The sequence below is a fragment of the Tympanuchus pallidicinctus genome, unplaced genomic scaffold, assembly GCF_026119805.1.
Source record: "Tympanuchus pallidicinctus isolate F22 unplaced genomic scaffold, pur_lepc_1.0 scaffold16, whole genome shotgun sequence".
NCBI classification, from domain to species: Eukaryota; Metazoa; Chordata; class Aves; order Galliformes; family Phasianidae; genus Tympanuchus; species Tympanuchus pallidicinctus.
Genome location: NW_026294679.1, coordinates 18,419,978 through 18,438,582, shown reverse-complemented (window position 1 = coordinate 18,438,582; position 18,605 = coordinate 18,419,978). Strand labels below are relative to the sequence as shown.

Here is an 18,605-nt window from a genome sequence, read left to right as displayed (position 1 = left end):
GCCCTGCCCTGCCCTGTCCTGTCCTGCCCTGTCCTGCCCTGCCCTGCCCTGCCCCGCCCGGCCCCCCGCACCCGCGGCCCGCTCCCCGCCGCCGCCGCCGCCGCCTGTTGAAGCCGGGCCGGGCCGGGCAGGGCTCGGCGGCTGCTGCCCGCGGGAGGCGGCTCCCCGCCCCGCCCCGCCCGCCGCAGCCAATGGCGGCCCCGCGGCGAGGAACGGGGAGCGGGGAGCGGGGCCCGGCCGAGCCCAGCCGAGCCCAGCCGGGCGCGGGGCTGTGCCGGGGGGCGGGCCCGCGTTGCACGGCTCAAAATGGAGGCGGCCGGCCCGGAGGGGCAGCAGCGGGGGTAGCGGATGCTATGAGTGGTTCTGCTGCTGGACGCCTCGGGATGCCGGCACGCTGCTCTCGGGGCGCGACGGTATGGAGCCGTGCGTCCGGACGCCCGCACAGGTACCACGGAGCTTACCGGGGTGTGAGGCGGGCGGGGAGATTGCCGCGGATCAGGCAGCTGGGCTGCGCTTGTTGGGGCGCACCGAGCTTGTCCCTGGTGACGCTGAGCTGGGGTGCTCCCGCCCGCTCCCTCCCATCCTCAGGTGCGCGTCCTACACTTAACCTCTCTGTCCGGTCCTCCGAGCGCAGTGAGAGCTGCCCTGCAGGCAAGGCGCTGCCGCTCCGTGCAGGACAGAAGGGCCGATCATCCTTGGAGCCGAGATGAGGATCGATGCGCAACCCGCCTAGGCGTGACTGAGGAGGAGATGCGGCCAGAGGAGAAGGGGAAATTTTCCACTGTCGTCACTGCACGGCACGGTGACTGCCGTGCCAAACCTGCAGGGCAGAGCAGGCTGCTCTGGGATGGGAGCAGGGCAGTGAATCCTCAGGTCGGTGGGCTGTAGAGTGCTACCGGGGGAGTCAGGCTGAGAAAGTCCAGCTGTGTTCTCAGTTCTGAGGTGGGAGCCAGCCCTGCTTCCCACATCTCCTCCTCATTCACCCAGCATGCAGACGATCTGAGCACTGTGCCCCTCAGCTGAGAGCAGGGCCCCTTCTGCCCTCTTCCCATGGGGCTGCCTGCATGCTGGGGTTTAATTCGTTAACAGCTGTGAAGTGCTCTGGGTTCCTAAGCTGGAAAGTAGCACAGATAGGGCTGACTGCTAAGCAGTGCTGGGGAGGAGGGGGCCTGAACTGCTTTTGTGTCTGAAGGTTCAGCAAAGCACAGAATTAAGCTGTGAAACAAAGATACAGAAGATCTAAGGCTCCCCAAACTGATCAGCTGTGTACAAGTCAAATCCACGCCTGAGATGCACAGCCAACAGCTGTGAATGAAGATCTGGGGACTGAGCTGAAATCACACCTACAAGAGGATGGCTGGGTCCCAGGGCTAAGCCGCTTGCTTAGGACACCAGTTTGCCTCTCTCCATGCTGGCTGGGCACCTGTGCTCCTTTGGCTGCTGCAGTCCAAGCCCAGCCTGCAGGCATAGGCATCCCCAAGCATGGCACTGTGAGCTCCCACATCCCCAGGTGGTGAGGACACCCAGGCAGGCTGGGCTCTGTCTGTGGAGCGTAGCTGCAGAGGTTGTCAGGGAGATGGTTTCCAGCAGCTGTGTTTGCCCAGCAGGACAGCGTCACTGCCTTAGCTCAGCAGCAGGGGCACAGTGAGGCATTCTGGTGAGGGGGATGTGGTGCACAGCTATGAAAGCACAAGCTTTAAGTGTTTTGGTTTCTTTTGCAGGAAACTCTTGAGTGTTTACACGCATTATCTTGTAGCAGATAAAGTTTGTGTCTGACTCAAGCTGCCACCTGCTCTCAGGCATCCTGCTGCCTTTCTCTTGGGACTTCTGCAGTCAAAGAGGGAGAAAATGTAGTACCCCATTGATGTCCCTTCCTGGTGCTGCCCATAGAGTCAGAGGGCCATTGCTGCTCAATGCTGCCCACCTGTCCCCAACCTTCTTCCAGCTGTGGGTGACAGTCATCCCTGCTCCCTGGTGTATTAGCGCCTGCCCTGGGCAGGCTTGGGAAGAGCCCCAAGATCTTTTTTCTGTGCTACTGGAGCTGCCCATGAGCTGCCCCTGGGCTCTGATAAGCCCCTCTGAAGCCTGCTAGTCCTTCCCTTCCCCTGCTGTGCTTAGAAAATGCATGTGCTCCTGCAGCACTAAAATTAGCTGGCCAGCTGTGCATGCAGAGAAGCTTCAGTTCCCAGGTGGGGGACCCAGGTTTGTAGAGGAGGCAACATCCTATGTAGGTTAATGGGACTAGTGCTGGCTACCGCAGGGAGAAAATACACTTTCCTCATTTCTCTGCTGCCCAACCTTGCAACAGGAATAAGGAGCCAAAGCCTACCGTGGGCAGAGAGAGCATATTCTCCCACTGAGCCTGGCAAAAGCTGCCCAGGAGTGGCCCGGCCCCTCTGCCTTTTATGTGCCAGATCCCTGCCCAGCATTTTGCATATTCCCGTTGCCCCAAGTCCCTGTGCATGGCCAGGGCTCCTGAGGGAGTGATGGAGAAGCTGCAGCCTGCCCCTGACGCACCACCTTGGAGGTGCCTTTTGCTCCCACTCCTCAGCATGGCACTGATACAGAGGCGTCTGAAAAGCGGCTGTGGGAAGCTCCGCAGCTGCAGAGGGAACAGTCCATTTTTAGCAGCTCAGCCTCCCTGCTGCAGGCAGAGATGTGCAGGGAGGTGCTCCCACATCATCAGGTGCAGCACCGCAGGCCCTGGCCCCACAGTGCTTGCCTGCACCAGGTGAAGAGCTTGACCCTACCTACCAACAGCACGTGCTTACTGCCCTATCTCACACAGGCTGAGATCTGATGAGATAATGCAATCGTGCCTGCTTGGGCACCTTTTGGGGTGGAAGCTGAGCTGCAGCACCTGCACTGAGGGTATCCAGCTGTAAGGTGCTGAGAGTTTCAGGAAGAGCCTGCAGAGGGACCTGTGGGGTTGAGATGCTCCTGAACAATGCAGCACTGGGGGAGGGCAGAGGTTCAGGGTCTTCATTTTGGACATTTCTCTTCTGGCAAATGCCTTTTCTGGAGCTGCATTTAAAATTAGGGAAGAATTTTTTCTAGCTCCTTTCACAGGAGAAGCGTGGGCCAGGAGGGAGGACAGCCCTATTGAGCACTGCTGGTAACCCCTTAATGATGGAGTGAGCAGCACAGCCAGGAATAGACCCACAAAGGCTGAAAACAGAGCTCGGCTCTTTACCCCATGTTGCCTCTTTCCATAAGGCACCTCCCACAGGAATGGCGCTGGCGCCCTGTGGGAACCCATTTCCCACAGCCCCAGCACTCTCCAACCACAGCGCCTTACAGATACCGATGATTTCTGCCCTGTGGGCCCCATGGGGATGATCCCTATTCCCAAACCACCTCAGCTGCTCCCTGCACCTGGTCCCCAGCACACCCAGATCCCATAGCCTGTGTCAACACCACTTCTTCTGCTCGTGCATCAGCTCAAGGTCAGGCTGTCCCTTCTGTGCTGCAGGACTGCAAGGCAGCCAGCAGCCAGCTCCTCCCCGCAAGCAGCAGTGGGGCTGTGCTGCTCCTGCGTTAGCCAGGGAGGTCCAGAAACAGCCACGAGAAAGAGGGACACCGGGGATGGAAAGCCATCTCCCATGACCAGAGCTGCTGCCTGGAGGCTGAGGCTCCCAGCAATCCTGTGAGGAAGAGGCCGGCCTCCTTCCTCTCTCAGGAGGGGCCAGCTTGGGCAGCTGGCACCAGCTCCCAGCGGTGGCCAAGCACAGTCACTCTTAGACGTGCTGCCCCTTCCCCTGACCTCAGCACCACAGGGAGAAAGCTGTGGGTCAAGGGAACACTACTAACCCTGCCTTTTCCAGCAGCTTGACAAGCATGAGGATGAACACCTTCAGTGCGTCCCATGGAGCCATCCATATGATCCCACCCAAATCTCTTGCCCTTATTCCTGTGGCCTGCTGGCTAGAGAGAGGACCAAATTTACCTTGAGCAGCTCCTTGGGGAAATCAGTGCCTCCATTGAGCCCTTCCAAGTTGCCAATGAAGTCAGAACAGGACATTCTTTTTCCGATGTTCTGGGGAAGTCAGGGAAGAAAAACATGAGGTTCATCTTGGGGCAAGGGAACAGCAGCTGGCTGGAACAGCCTGGGGCTTGGGGAGGCTGCGTGAAGGCATGGGAAGTTGCCTTCCATGCTCAGACTGGGGGCCTTAAGCGCCTTCTTTTCTCTAAACTGGGTGTGATTGCTCCCAGCACCAGCAAGGTTTGGGGTCTCGCTCCCACCCTCTCTCCCTGTTTGCTTTCCTCTTCCTTCCTCACCTCCCTCTGTACCTTCCAGCTCAGTGTATCTCCTTCAAAGCCCTGTTCTCTTCTCCACCATTTCCCTCTCTCATTCAGTCTTTCTCCTCCCTCATCCCCAGACATGCTGGGGCTGTTCAGCCCCACAGGTCTCACATCTTCAGCACACGCAGCTCTGTCTGGGGCACCTGCAGGTGGGGCAGAAAGGGCAGGGGACACACGGGGCAGGAGGCAGGGTGAACTTACGTGTCCATGCAGATCTGTGTTCAGCAACATCAGGGCACAGGTCAGGGTGTGGGCTCCGTCTGCAGCACAAGCACAGGGCAGGAATTAGAGCCCCTGGGCACAGATGGAAGTTCTGAGCCCAAGGCAGTCCTAAGCCCTCTCCTCCCAGCTAAGCAAGTGGCACATAGCATCAACACGGTGCTAGCAGCACCCAGGTGAGGAGAGAGGAGGCCGCTGGATTAAAGCCGGTGCCCAGATTGAGCGTGCAGCCCTGCAGCCCCTCAGCCAGGCAGTGATGCTGCAGCTAACTGTCCAGCCCCTAGCATGGGCACAGTGGAGCAACACAGCCTTCTTCCAGCCAGCCAGCCAAAACCTCACCTGCCCAGAGCCAAAACAGAGCAGACTCAGCACATGAACACACACAGGGGGAGCACAAAGACGTATAACACTGAAGTGAAACAGTGCAGGCTGGGTGCTCCTCCGTGCTGCCCTGGGTGCTGGGCAGCAGCACTTTCTCACCTGGCTCTTCCCTGAGCCGTGGGTCTGAGCTGGGCTCTGTGTGCTCAGGAGGGCCTTCTCTCGCCTCGTGTGCTAATCTGCTCAAGGTCAGAATTAAGGATGTGTTGAGCCCTAGTTATGCATCTTCCAACTGGAGCAGGTTTGTTATTTTTTTTTTTTATTAAAAAGAAGTCTAAAATGTCTGTCATTTGAGGGAAATGTGTAACAGGGCTGACTCCTAAGGCATCAGTTCACTCTCTCAGACTGCATTCTACTTTCATTTTGAGCACTCCCATTGAGCTGATGAGAACATGTGCTCTCTTGAACGAACACGCGTACTCCCACATGCACACTCACATGCACACAGAGCTTCTTACCCTCAGAGGAGATGGCATTGGGATTGCACTCATAATAGCGCTGGGAAAAATGAGCCAGCACTCGCTCTCGCTCCTGTGTCTCTCCCATCAGGGCCAGCTCCTTTAGGAAGGACCTGAAGAAGCAGCAGCAGCAGCGTTGGTTGCACACGAAGCCCAGTAGCAGTCTCTCTGACCCCCCTGTGCAGCGGCAGAGCTGTGGCTGTCCCCACCCACAGCCCCCACACAAGGCCCTGCATCCAACCCACAGCATCCAGCCCTGATGGCACATTGGGTTCTGGAAATTACATCAGGGGAGGAGGTTAGGTCAGCATGAGTTGGATTTGGACTCAAGGCCCGGAAACCCAGCCTTAGGTGAGCCTGACTGAGGACCTAAGACCAGGGATCATCCTTTGTGCTTATGTGGCTGAGAGACTGCTTTGGGACCCGAGTCTGTGTGGTCTGCCTGCTCCTGCAGATCTCTGTGGGGGTGAGCAGCTGCAGAGGGCATGATCTGCTGGGACTCATTCAGGTGGCCATGACGCATGCACATGGCTGCACTCAGACTGTCTGACCTGAGGGCCTGGTCCAGGCTCATCCCTGTGAACACGAAGAACTTCAGATATTCCCCTGCCACCATCTTGCTGAATTCGTTGCTGAAAGAAAAAGGGGGGAGTGAGAGTGGAATCGACCAGGCTGGGAGGACATCAAAATGCAGACAGGGACAGAATGGATTCTGGTGGGCTGGATACCTCCCAGGAGACATAACGGCAGGGCTATGGGAAGCATGCTGGAGACAGAGGCACCCTAGCATCCAATGAAACTCAGAGGGGTCACCCACAGATCCAGTGGGAATATTCAGTATGTCAGCTAGCTGGTTCCCTGTTCTCTGCTGAACACCTTGCTGAAAATGCCTGAGATGCAGTGCGAGTAGGAAGGTACCAAAACCTGGATGTTGCCTTTAGAGGAACACCTGGCATAGAAAAACTGTCACAGGGACAGGTCTTTGGGGTCCTGCCAGTGGTTCCTTGACAGCCCAGTGCCCTCAAGGGAAGCAGCTGTGGGTATGCTGGAGTTGTTGCAGGGAGAAATGATGCCGAATGGGCCATTCCTTGTGAATACCCACACGTACTTCTTCCCCAAGTGGCGGGCCACATCTGCTTTTTTAAAGCCATCCAGGTTGTAGAGCCGCTTGGCCAGACGTTTGGCAGCCTCCAGATCAGCCTTGTGCCCATTGGAGAGCGTGTCGGTGCTGCCCAGCGCCAGCTGCTCTATGCTGTCCATCTCTGAGTCCGAGTCAGAAACCAGCTGGCTCAGGGGGTGCTCGCTGCAACGGGAAGGGACACACCACGTTAGTTTGCCCACAGGTCCCCTGCTTGCTCAGCCTCTCAGGGGATGCAGGTCTGCGCCCTGCTCTGGGGGCCAGCAGCTCTGCTGGGCCGTACTGGTTAGAGGTGCTCAGGGGTCAGGGCTAAGTGCTAAGGGAAGGCTTGGAGATGTGGCTGGAAGAGAGGTAGGTGGCGAGACCAAGGCCCTCAAAGCCATGTCCAAACCGGCCATGGTCAGACAGGACAGCTGTCTGAGCTGCGAGACTTCGTGTGCGGGCTCAGGCTCTGCCAAGGCCAGCTGCAGCAAGACGTGGAGCGGAAATGTGCGCACACTGTACTCTGTATTGGTACGCCTTTTTTAACCCAGGCAAGCTCCTTGTGCTGCTCTCGGGTGCAGTTTCTGCCCCAAACAAGAAGACCATAATTCCTGCACTTGGCTTTTCCCATCCACAAACCTCAAAGCGCTTCACAGAGGGAAGAAGCGAGGCGCAGAGAGCAAAGATGAAGGAGAACCCCCAGCCTCCGGCACAGCATGGTGTGCTGGGGCTGCTCCTCAGCTCTCAGCCCCGCTGCCTTACATGGCCATGCTGGGAGCGCGCTCTTGGCTGCCTCTAGCACTCTGACTCAGCGGCACACAAATTATCCCAACAAAAAGTAAGCTGAATCTAATCAACAACGAACGTTAAGCAATTCTGACCTCGCCCAAATTTTCTGGCAGACCTCACACTGTTCCAGTCTGATTTATTTTTAAGTCTCTAATTGATTTTTAAGAAGGCCTCCTCTCCTGAGCCAATTACCCAGGCCGATCTCCAGAGGCTCCACTCCTCCCACTAAGGACAAAGCTGTTCCTCACTGCCTTTGGGCTGCAGCTCATGCTGTCCCACAGGAGCCCCGTGCAGCTGCCCCACGCCTCAGGGAGCTCTTGGCATCCTAGGGGGATGGGGAAGTGTCTGGGCACAAACCCGTGGCTGGATGTGTCTGCGGCCATCACAGTGCTGGCACTGTGAGTCTCAGGGGAGATGCACAGAACTTGGGCCATTGTGGGGCCTGGTAGCTCCAGGCAGTGGAACAGCTCTGAAACAGAGCTGCTGTGCCCTTAGCCAGGACAGCGCTACCTCTTTTCAGGAGCAAGAAATAAATCCAGTTGCATCTGCAGGTCACGGCTGAGAAAACTCGGTCTGCAATCATGGGAGCACAGCGCTGTCCCAGCCCATCCCAGCAGCTCCAAGGTTGCCTTTCTGGCCACAGACTACAGGTTATAAAACCCAAGCGTTCCTTCATCACTGCCTGCAAAGCAAGCAGCTGCCCAGCCACCTTCTGAAGACCTTTTCATTCTTCTCAACCAACATCACTGAAATCTCCCCATATCCTTCTGGGCCTTGAGGCCCTCACTGAAGGGCTGTTCTCCCTGCCACAGCTGCTGCATGGTACCTCCTGCAGTGAACCCAGCACTCAGAGACTCTACAACCTCCTTCCAAGCTGCACTCAGCTTTCCCATCTAGTGCTAAGCTCCAGCTGTGGGGTCACCTACAAAACCTCCTTGACCTTCCACATCTGAATATCACAGCAGGTTCTCAACCCATGGCTGTGGCCCTTTCCTGGCTTCTTAAAACTAGCATGCAGGGATTGCAGTCTGCTTCCTAAAATTGCTCTACCTGCAGGATCTGCCATCCCTTCCCTCACCGAGCCCCACTTCTGATTTTGGTCTTTATATCAGCAGTACATGACCTTACTGTCAGGACAAGGCAGCTTATGAACAATGCCAAGCTCCCAGCCACGCCATAAGGTGGGCTTTCTCCCAGTGCTCAAGCACTATCATGATGCTACATGAGGGGCATCCTCCCTGTAGCAACAGTGCGGGCAGTTTGGCTGTGCCCCACTGATGGCAGCCTTCTACCCCAATTGGTTGGAGAATGCCCATCCTGCAAGGAGAAAAGCAGGAACCCAACCCTCAAGCAAACGGCAAGCAGAGCAAAGAGCATACATCCATGTCTGAGGCAACTGAGGTGACGCTAATTTTCTTGCCAATGACCTAATGTCTCGGGGGATTTTTTTAGTGTACTTTCTAAGTGACATCTCAGTTTGGCTTGAAGAAACACGGAGATAATAATTTTACTTTAGATGTATTTCCAACTCGAGAACCGGTCTGCACTTAAGGAATAATGATCAAATTTGGTATTGTATGAGCATCTCCAGCGTGCCTGGCATGAGTCACCATGGAGCGGGCCCAGGGGAAGCGCAGCCCTGCCAGCACAACACAGCCACCGGCACCCACAGTGCCCACAGCACAGCCCTGTTCCTAATGGGCGCCCACCTGGTGGGCAGCAAGGGCCCCACAGCTGCTGCCAGGGGCTCAGGGCAGGGTCCAGCAGCAATAAAGTGCTTCAGGAACAGTTCTGCAATGAAAGAACTGAAGATAGCCCATATGTAGGGCCCACATGCCTCTCTTCTTGGTCCCAAGTACTCCTTAAGAAAACTATTTCTCTTCTGACCCCCAAATATTCCAACTCCAGAGCCTTATTACTCTTTTACCAGTCACAAATACATCTCTGGGCCCAAATTCTCCTTCATCCATGCACCAGCCACGCTTCTCTGAGCCCACACGCTCCTGCCCAGGGCCCTACTCCTTCCCTGCTTCTCCGAGCCCCATACTTCCTTCTCAAGGCCAAACACACATCTCCTGGACCCAAACACTCACTGTCTCACCTCGATATCCCTTCTCTGGCTGAGAGCTTAGAGCACTGCAGGAAGAACTGGAGCACCTTCCTGCACTGCAATGCAGCGTGTTGCTGCAGGACTCCGATTTCCACCTTGCCACAAGGAGCTTGCCCAGCACCATGGAGCAGCAACAAGCTGTCAGCTCAGCAGAGCCTGCCTTAAGGGTGCCTTCACTGACAGGGGGATGTATGTGTGCAGGGGAACACTCACCAGCACCCTGCTCCTCAAGACTACTCAGCCAGATGCCCATTGGATCCAGCCAGGGGCATTCTGTTGAGCCTCCATGTTACCCAGGTCCCGTTGCCACGTGAGACACCTGCTGCAAGCAATTCAGAAATGCCTGCCACAAACCACTTTTCCCCAAAAAGGGCCACGGGAGACCTGGATTAATTGCTGCAGCATGGATGGAGCAGGGACTTGTGAGGTGCACAGGGCAGCCCTGCACTGCCTCGGTTCCGGTGCCCCACACGTGTGGCTCTGTGCCCGGTGCCTCCGCCCAGTACACCCAGCCTGCCCAATATCTCTACTAAGAATGTACCAGCTCGGATCTTCTGCTGAGCTAAATACATGCAGCTCCCTCCACTGCTCTCAGTGGAGTGACTTTGATTTATGACAGCTGAGATCTGGGCTGGTTCATTTCTTGCAAAATTGAAGTTGGGCTGGGAGGACACTTGAAGGTCAGCCAGGCCAGCCTCCAAGCGTGGGCAGAACTGGTGCTGCTGTCCTCGTCCAGCAGCAGTGCCCAGCCGGCTCCCAGATCGCCCAGCAGCCCCGCCAACGTCACCGCGCCCACAGACAGGTAGGACCCAACCTGGGGCACCGCGCTCCTCCTCGGCGCCGTCTCACACAGCTGTTCTGCCACCCCGCAGCACGGCCCTCCTCCCGGCTGCCGCCGGTCCTCGCCCAGCCCCGTGCCACCGCTGCTCGCGGGGACCGGGATGGCCTCAGCGGGGGCCGTCCTCTGTCGGACCAATTTCAGGAGGCGGCGGCTCGCAGGGCCGTAGATCCCGTTACTCACCAGGCGGGCGGAGGGGCGGCTTGTCTTTCAGACACGCGGATGCCATGGTGCTACCCGGGGAAGCCCGCGCCTCCGGGACCTCTGGGCGAAGTCCGGCCAGCGGGGCGTGAGCTAGCGCGCCCCGCGGGGCCGCGTCGGAGGCGGTCACAGCCCGAAGCGGGGGGGCGCGTTCCGCGGAGACCCCCCCCGCCGCCCCCGCCCCACCGCTGCCGGGCCCCTTCCCCGCGGGCGCGGCCGCCCGTGCCCCGCCGCAGCCCCTCCGCGCTCCCCCGCCCGCCCCGCCCCGCCCGCAGCGCCGCCCCCGGGGCCGCGGGGACCCCGCGCGCCGCCGCTCCCCACTGCGCTCCGCTCTTCCGCATCCCGGCCGCGGCCCCTTCCATCGCCGGCCGTGCCGTGCCGTGCCGCACCGCCGCACCGCCCGCCCCATCGCCGCCCGCCTCACCGCAGCCGCCAGCGGCCGCGCTGTCCCCGCGGTCCCCGCGCACGCCCCCGCCCCCGCCGGGCCTCGCAGGGCCGCGCAGGTGGCACCTGGCCCCGTTGCCGCCGCGGGATTCTGAGCCGCACCGCCGCTCTCGTGCACGTGTGTGGCATGTGCGGGCCGGGCAGCTCGCCTCGCGTCCCCGGGCCTCCGGCACCGCCGTCCACGCTGGGCCCCGCGCTGCTCCGTGGCCGCCCGGACACAGCAGAGCGTGACACTGGAGAGCGATATGGGTAAGAAACCCCACACACCTTAACGCCACCCTTCCCGCGCTGCAACGCTGCAGGCTGTGCCTGGAGAGAATTACTTCTCCGTTCGTGCCCAGTCTCCCGTGCTCTCACCCCTTGCTTCTCCCTGTTTCCATTCTCAATGGCTAGCCCTCTCCCCATGCCTTCCCACATCACACACACAGCAGCCCCATCACCCTGTGGCTCTCAGGGCACGCACTGCCACTTTGCCCAGTGCCAGCCGGGTTCCCCATGCTCAGCCCACTGGTGAACAGCCACCAGCCCTGGTCCAGCGATGAGGAGCAATTACCAGCCCCCCCTCAATAACAAATGTCCCTGGGGGTGCACAGCCATGGCTGGCTCAGGAGTCCCAGCTGGGACCTGAGGAGCCAAGGGAAGCTGAGCGCATGGATTTTAGGGCACTCATACCCCGAGGGTGCACCATTTGCCTGTCTCTCTCTGGCACTGATGCACTTCAATATGCAGTGCCTGCTCCGGGGCTGCCCTGGGATTTGGATCTGTAATTGCAAAATGACAGCCCAAGAGCAGCCCAGTTCCTACCTCACTCTTTCGCCAGAACCACCAGCCCCAGAGGCACCCAATGTCCCCAGTGTGGCACAGCATCCTGCTCCTGCTTCTGACCCTGCTCTGGGCCACTGTCACCTCTGTGGGGACAAAAGCCTCCCATACAGTGACAGTGGCGACCCTGCAGCATGGCCCAGAATGAGGGCCACTGGGAACCCTGCTCTGTGCTCGAGGTGCTGCTGCAGGATGTCCTCTGTGGGGCAGCCCAGCAGCAGACCATCTCCCATTGCTAATGCAATCTACCAGGGCAGAGGGCTCCTAGAGTTGCAGCATGGGAAGTGTACCAGGGACATGCAGTGGTCCCAGGGTTGGTCTCCCAGCTCAGGGCCACAGCTTGTGCTGCTGCTGCTTCCCTTCACACACAGACACTGGGTCAGGCTGAAGGGACCCAGTGCCTGGGGAGTGCTCACCACGTTGGCAGCTTGGCATGCTTCTTGCCTGCAAGCTCAAGATTGAAGTGTGGTCCCAGAACGTTGTGTGCTGAGGGATATAGGAGCCTTGGTCTGGGCTATGAAGATGCAAGAGCTGAGGCTGCCTGGCCTCACAAGGAGCTGCACACCACCACTGCCACAACGGGAGCTGGGAGTCACAGCCCGCAGAGCCCATTCCCAGCACAGACCCCAGCCTGGCACCAGGTACCCCCACAACTCCTTCCATGCTCCTGTAATGCTGCTGCTGCAGCAGGAGGCATCCTGTGAGCAGTGAGTTACACACTGTCCTTTGGTTTCTCTGGAGCCATCTTGGTCCTATGCCTTGACAGAGGAACAGGAAGCTGAGTCTGTCTCCAGCAAGCAACCATCCATGGCTAGAAACTGCCACCCTCGGCTGCTTGGTGCCACTCGGGCACCACCCGTTTTATGCACAAACCTTGCCTGGCCTCTGTGCCACTGTGCCCCTGTCCTCAGTGTCCCAAAAAAGAAGAAGCCCAGCCCAGAGATCAGCTCTTCTCCCCCAGAATGTCCCCAGGATGATCCTAATACTACACAGCAGATGCAATGTCCCACCCTCCTCTCTTGACTACAGGTGCCAGAGGTGACACAAAGCACAGATCGCCACATGCTCACCCCAAGCTAAGCCTATCAGGATAATACAGGCTGCAGCCAGAAGTACCACAGGTTGGTTGGACAACCAAGAGAAAGCCAAGCTGTTCTTTCCTTCCAACACTTTCCAGGACCCACTGGGGAAGCCTGGAAGGGTTCAGGACCCTCTGGCATTGCACAAGATGTCATTGGGCAAGAGGAGATCTTGTGGGAAAACAGTGCAAGCGGGAAGCTCAGCACTGCTGTGGCCAACACGCCAAATTCCCCAAAAGCCATCAGGTCCACGTTGGGCCACAAGGACGGATGTGGCATTCTGGACTAGACCTGATCATGCTCCAGGTGAACACACCCCAGAAAAGGGAAAAGCTGCTGCCTGCCAACTGGCTGAACCCTAAGTGCCTCAGCCCAAGACCTTGCTGGGAGAGGGAAGAGTACAAGAAAGGCAGTGTGTCAGCCTGGACATGGTCTCACATATATCTAGATTGGAAGAGGTCAGGCTGAGCATCCTGGACCACTTCCCTGCTCCCCAGCAGCACTGGTTAGGCTGTGGCTACAAAACATGCAGCACAGGATTAGAGTTGATGCTGAACCATGGTGGTCCAGGTGGGCAGTAAGCAATTTTGGTCACTCACCTCATGTTGGAGGCCAAGGGAGTACCAAAGCTGTCCTCTGAGCAGCAAGGGCTGTGCCGAGCACCCTTCCTTCGCCTCCCCCTCTCCTCCTCCCTCTCAGTCCAGGGGGCATCGGTGGCTGAACTGGTCCCAGAGTCCGGCTCCAAGTGAGCCAGAGGAGCAAAGTTCTCCTCGATCAGCTTCACACTGTCTCGGATCTGTCCCTGTACTTCTGGGGTGAGGGTTGGGAGATCAAAAGTGAAAACGGTCCCATGAGTGTGGGCTGGGGAGGAGAGGATGTCAATGGAGTCCAGGCTGGTGTAAGATGTGCCTTTGGCTCGATGGGACTCCATGATGCTCTCAAAATGCTTGCTGAAAGAGTCCATGCCATCCTTGGAGAGGCTGTGCCCTAGCAGGAAGGGCACTGGAGACTTGAGCATACCCTGTGTGTCTCGATCCATGATCCTAGAGGGAAAGAAAGCAAGAGGAACTGGTCACTGAGGAGCAAGAGGTCGAAGCCCCAAACAAAAGCCTGTGCACTGCTCCAGAAGGAAAGCAGGGAGGGCAGAAGTCTCCTCTGAATATCTGAGTACACCAGGCCTCTAAAAGAAACGCCTTGCCTATCCAGGACATCATGGAAAGAGGGTCGTGCTGGCCTCCTTCCAGCCATATGCCTCTCTTTTAATGCGCCATGGACTTTTGTTCCCTTAGTGGCTCATCCTCCTAAGAAGCTTATGAGATGGCTACTGCTCCCAGCCACTTGGCTTGAGTTTAGATCCAATAAACAGCTCAGGCACCAAAAACTGGATGTAGTTCAGCTCCACTGCCAAACAAATCCACAAGTGCCTGAATTTTCCATGAGCCTTCAGAGTTCCTGGCACCCACAGCTCTCCTGGAGCCACCGAGGACAGCCTGACACCTTCTGCATATGTGACACCATGGTCACTGAGCCGAGCCCACCTGCAAGGTCAGCATAAGCAGCAGCTCCCCACGCTTGTTTTGAAGGAGGAGGAAAGAGCAGGATGGCCTGATGGTAGTGAGAGCACCTGTAAGGGACTGAGCTGCCTTCAGACTGGTTCACCTCCTCCCTGCCGAAGCACTGTGCTCTCTGAGCTCTGGCAAACCTCTGGGCACAGATCACCCTGCAGGAGGCTCAGCTGGTCTGCGGCACGGCTCTGTGTCCAGCCCAACACGGGACATCCTGCATCTCAAACCTCTGAGCATTTCATCCTGGAGATGAGCCTGCCCATCAGTCTGAGCATGTGACACAGGGATATTTCCAATACAGTGTCAACCCTTCAGTCCTATAAGCACAAACGCAACCCTAAAAGCCTGTTTCACTCACAAGCTGCTATCACTTTATTAGAGCACTAAAAATGCACTTGTTATGCCACTCTCTTTCCTGATTAAAAGCGAAGAGCTGATCCAGCTTGTCATAACATTTGTTATGAACAAACAGCTTCATGCAGAAGGCTCAGAAAATGTAGTGCTGTTACAAGCACTGAGTGATTTATCATTTATTAGCCTGCTCTGAAATCTCACGGATTATTGCAGCAGGCTCCAAGCTGGCAGCCTCACAGCACCAGAACTTGGAGGGCTTCAGGGGGCACCCAGCGAGATGGGTAAGTAGGGGGCACACATCCCAGAGACCAATAACCGTGCTGCGTTACATGCTGACAACTCAGCCAGCACTTCTGGTTACCACATGGGGCTGAACAACCGGACATCGGCAGAGGGGAAGGAGCTCCTGTGTCCCCCAGCACATCGGCGTCCGCATGCCGGTGTCCCATCTAGGAAGGCTGCCCTGGCGGCAGACCCGAGGGCTGTGCTGGGCAGCGCTCTGTTCCCAGGGAGGACAGGCGCTCCTGCCTGCAGCCAGCCCTCGCACACCGGGCAGCGGGGCACGGTGCTGCACAGCCGGCTCTGGCTCACTCAGCGGCGCTGCCTCTGGCTTAGCGCTCCCCCGGGGGCACTCGAGAAGGGGGAGAGGAGCCCGCTCTCGCTGGCAGGTCTCGGTGCTCTGGGACTAATGGGAATAAAGACAGCAAAGGCTTAGACTGGTCATTAGCCGTAGAGCCGGCTCTAAATATATTTCAGGGAGTGGATTCTGGAAGAAGACGCTGTTTCTTATGTCACTTTCCACATCTTGTTTGATTTTGTATCGGATTTTTCATCCTGATGTTCTGCTGCGCGTTCTCTTATTTTAGGAGAAGAGATGACAAGGAAGGTGCCCTTTGGCAAGAATATAAAGGGCAACAAAGTAGTGCCGAGCCAGTCTCCTCGTGCAGAGGGTGCTAAATCCCTAAGGCTAGATTTTCAATGGGATTTACATGTCTAAATGCTGCAGATCAGCATCCGATGGTGTCTCAATAATTTTGCATAGCTGCTCCTTCCCATCTACCAAGGAAGTGCTCTGCAGCGAAGGACTGGCTGGGATGGAAGCCTCTGGTTTGTAACAGCTCCTGCGGAGCAAAGCAGCGCCAGCTCTTGGAAGCTGGGGCAGCTTTTAATGACCCCAGCATCACCGCATCGCCCCTCCTGTGAGCAGACAAAGCAGAAAGCTTGAAGCAGAAAACATCAATACTGGTGACTGGTAAACGGGAGGCAGGACTGCAGCTGCAGAGCTCGCTCTGAAGCAGTGTGTAAGCAAAGCCCAGGCTGTGATGCAGGCACTGAACCAACTCGCTATTTCAGTCTGTTGATTTTTGGCACTGCTGTCAGCAGGGTCTGTGCCTCGTTGGGAATAGCCAGGGCTCTGTCTGCACATCAAAAAAACCTGAAAGCCAGCGGTCAACAAGGAAGCTGTGTAAAATGAGCAGGACACCACCATATGCATCCTGGTAATTATGCCAGGAGCACCATGTTGAGGGCAGCAATGCTGTGAGGTACACACCCGAGCTTTCTGGCCGTGCTTGGGGAGCTCCAGCACAGTGTCCCGAAGGGCAGAAGGTAGGTGCAGGTTTACAGCCCATGGATGTGTAATGGACCCCCAGGTGTTTGGAAATGAATTATCACCAAGTAAAAGAATTGTTGTAGTAACTTGAATAACTTGCTTGGAGTGATAATATGACTTACAAAGCTTGCTCACATTCTCTATCATAATTCATTTGGGAAAAAAATGTATTTCCCTCTTGGCGAAGCCGCAGGATCCCAGCTCCCTGTGCAACATGCACCTTCCCATCCATGGCAGCCCTCCTCAGGGCTTCTCCCTCCACTGCAGGGTACCACTGCAGGTTATTTCATCCTCTCTTACCACTCCCAACACCAACCCCCCTTCTCCTTTTTTGAGCACACTACCAGGCACCTCTCTGTCCCAGCACAGAGGAATCACCCAACTCTGTTCCCCAGCAGCACCTTTCCCTTCACTGCAGAGCATTTGCAGATGGAGCAGAGGCTGTTGTCCCACCCGAGGCCCATCACTACTTTAGTACAGACTATTTTGCCACACAAGCAAGAAACAACACAAAACATAAGTGTGAATGGACTCCAACTCAGTGATCCATGGCATTGTCCCGGGTGCCAGGCTCATATGGCTATCAGATCACAGGACTTGTCTCCAGCAGAATGGGTCCTGTGGTGCAGTGCTCTGCACTGGACACCAGCACCACCCTGCTCCTTCCACAGGGCAGTGAGAGACCCCCAGCCCTGCAGGACAATGAATAACCGCTGCAACAACTGCACATGGCTCAGACACAGCTACTATGGTTCTGGCTTGGGCTCTAGTTTGGCAGAGCCCCTTTGTCACACATTTGGGATACCGAGGAGGGTGAGGGGAGCTCTCTGCCCTCCCACGCTGAGCCTCACCTTTCCCTGCTCTCCTTCATCGTGGCCTCAAACACCTCGTCGTCCTCATCTGCGTCGTCTCTGTCGTGCATTCCATCCTTTGTGCTCGGGTTACCGTGCTCAGGGTTCCCCTCAGGCATGCTGTCCCTCCTGCCTGGAGTCCCTGCAAAGCTGGGGTTGCTCTCGCTGTCCTTCTGGCTTTCAATAGCAGAATCCACCTCATCCCTCTCAGCCAGGATGTCGTCAATGTTGGTTTCGCGGTAGCAGCGGAGCGGCACGGTGTCCAGATCTGTCTCGGAGTACTTCACAGCCCTCCTAATGATGCCCGTCTCACAGGAGCCCTGCTCCTTGCTGCCTGCTGGGGACACCTCGATCTCCACCTCCACATGGCTCAGGCCATGCTTGGGAAGCGAGCCGGGTGGCTCTGCAGGCAGTGGGTGGCTGGGCTGCAGTGGAGGCTCAGTGTTGGAGGCTGAGGAGCCTGGAATAAAGCCCAGAGCCCCCGTTCAATCCCAAATCCCAGTGGGTTGGAGCTCTGCATACCCACAGTGTCACTGCCTGACACCTTACCTGTTTTCGGGGCACCCAGCGAGCCATAGAAAAACTCCCACTTGGCACGGGCGATGCGCTGGGCATGAGCTGAGCTCTGCCGGGGGCACGGCCAGGCGCTGCCCTGCAGGGACACAGTGGTCAGTGGGGCCGGGCTGGACACAGCGTAGTGTGGGGCCACGGGCACCTACCTGGGGCCGGGGGCTGGTGGGGACGTCCTGTGGCGGGGCCTTCAGCCCATTGGTGAGGGAGCCAAAGAGGCAGCCGGTGGTGAGAGAATGGGGATCCCTTCTGCCTTCGTGGGGACGTGTCTCCCCTGGGGACCTGCAGCCAGCCAGGAGCGGGTCAGACGCAGAGGCCTCCAGCTTCAGTCTGCGGAGCAGCTGTTCCTGGGGCTGGGGCTGCCCAGGTGGCACACGCCAGCCCCCAGCGGGCTCTGCCGGGCCGTTCTCCTGCGGCCCGCTGAGGGGCCGCACGCTGGCCTTCTCGATGAAGCGGAAGGTGACAACGGAGCTGCGTCCCTCTGGGGCCACCAGTGGGCTGCGGCTGCCGGGCGACGTGAGACTCGGGGCGGGATGGCCCCTCCGAGGGGTGCAGGGGGCTGTCAGCCGCCCCCCACCTGGGCAGCCCCCGTTGCCAAAAGACCCCATCTCTGTTGGCTTGCGAGCCAAGGAGCCGGTGCTGTTGTAGAGGCCAGGGGGGCAGCGGCGGGTCTCGGGGGCCAGGCCTTTGCGCAGGAGGTGCAGGCGACCAGCATTGAGGTTGGGGGTGAGGCAGCGTGGGGGGCTGTGCCGGCCTGGTTCAGGGCTGGAGGAGATAGGTGGCCAGGGCCTGCGGTCCCCATGGTGGGAGAAAGGTGTGGGTGAGGCGGTGCAGCCCTCGGCTGGGGGCAGGCGTACAAGGCTCCCCGCCTGCGCCATGCTGACGGGGTGAGC

At 57.9% G+C, this 18,605-nt stretch overlaps 1 protein-coding gene across 3 annotated transcripts in view; it reads right to left on the bottom strand.

Annotated features, from left to right (window-relative positions):
- PSD (pleckstrin and Sec7 domain containing) overlaps positions 1-18,605 on the bottom strand; it is a 27,243-nt gene extending 8,638 nt beyond the window's left edge. For 2 of the 3 annotated variants that reach the window (XM_052678098.1, XM_052678100.1), the window contains exons 1-9: positions 17,862-18,605; positions 17,692-17,794; positions 17,143-17,602; positions 13,360-13,803; positions 6,466-6,660; positions 5,909-5,989; positions 5,358-5,470; positions 4,504-4,562; positions 3,947-4,036 (exon numbers count right to left, since the gene is read on the bottom strand). In XM_052678098.1, the coding sequence (XP_052534058.1) occupies positions 3,947-4,036; positions 4,504-4,562; positions 5,358-5,470; positions 5,909-5,989; positions 6,466-6,660; positions 13,360-13,803; positions 17,143-17,602; positions 17,692-17,794; positions 17,862-18,590 (2,274 nt within the window). In that variant the 5' untranslated portion in view covers positions 18,591-18,605. Of the gene's footprint in view, positions 1-3,946; positions 4,037-4,503; positions 4,563-5,357; positions 5,471-5,908; positions 5,990-6,459; positions 6,661-13,359; positions 13,804-17,142; positions 17,603-17,691; positions 17,795-17,861 lie in introns of all 3 variants that reach the window. The other variant, XM_052678099.1, reaches the window with a different exon arrangement.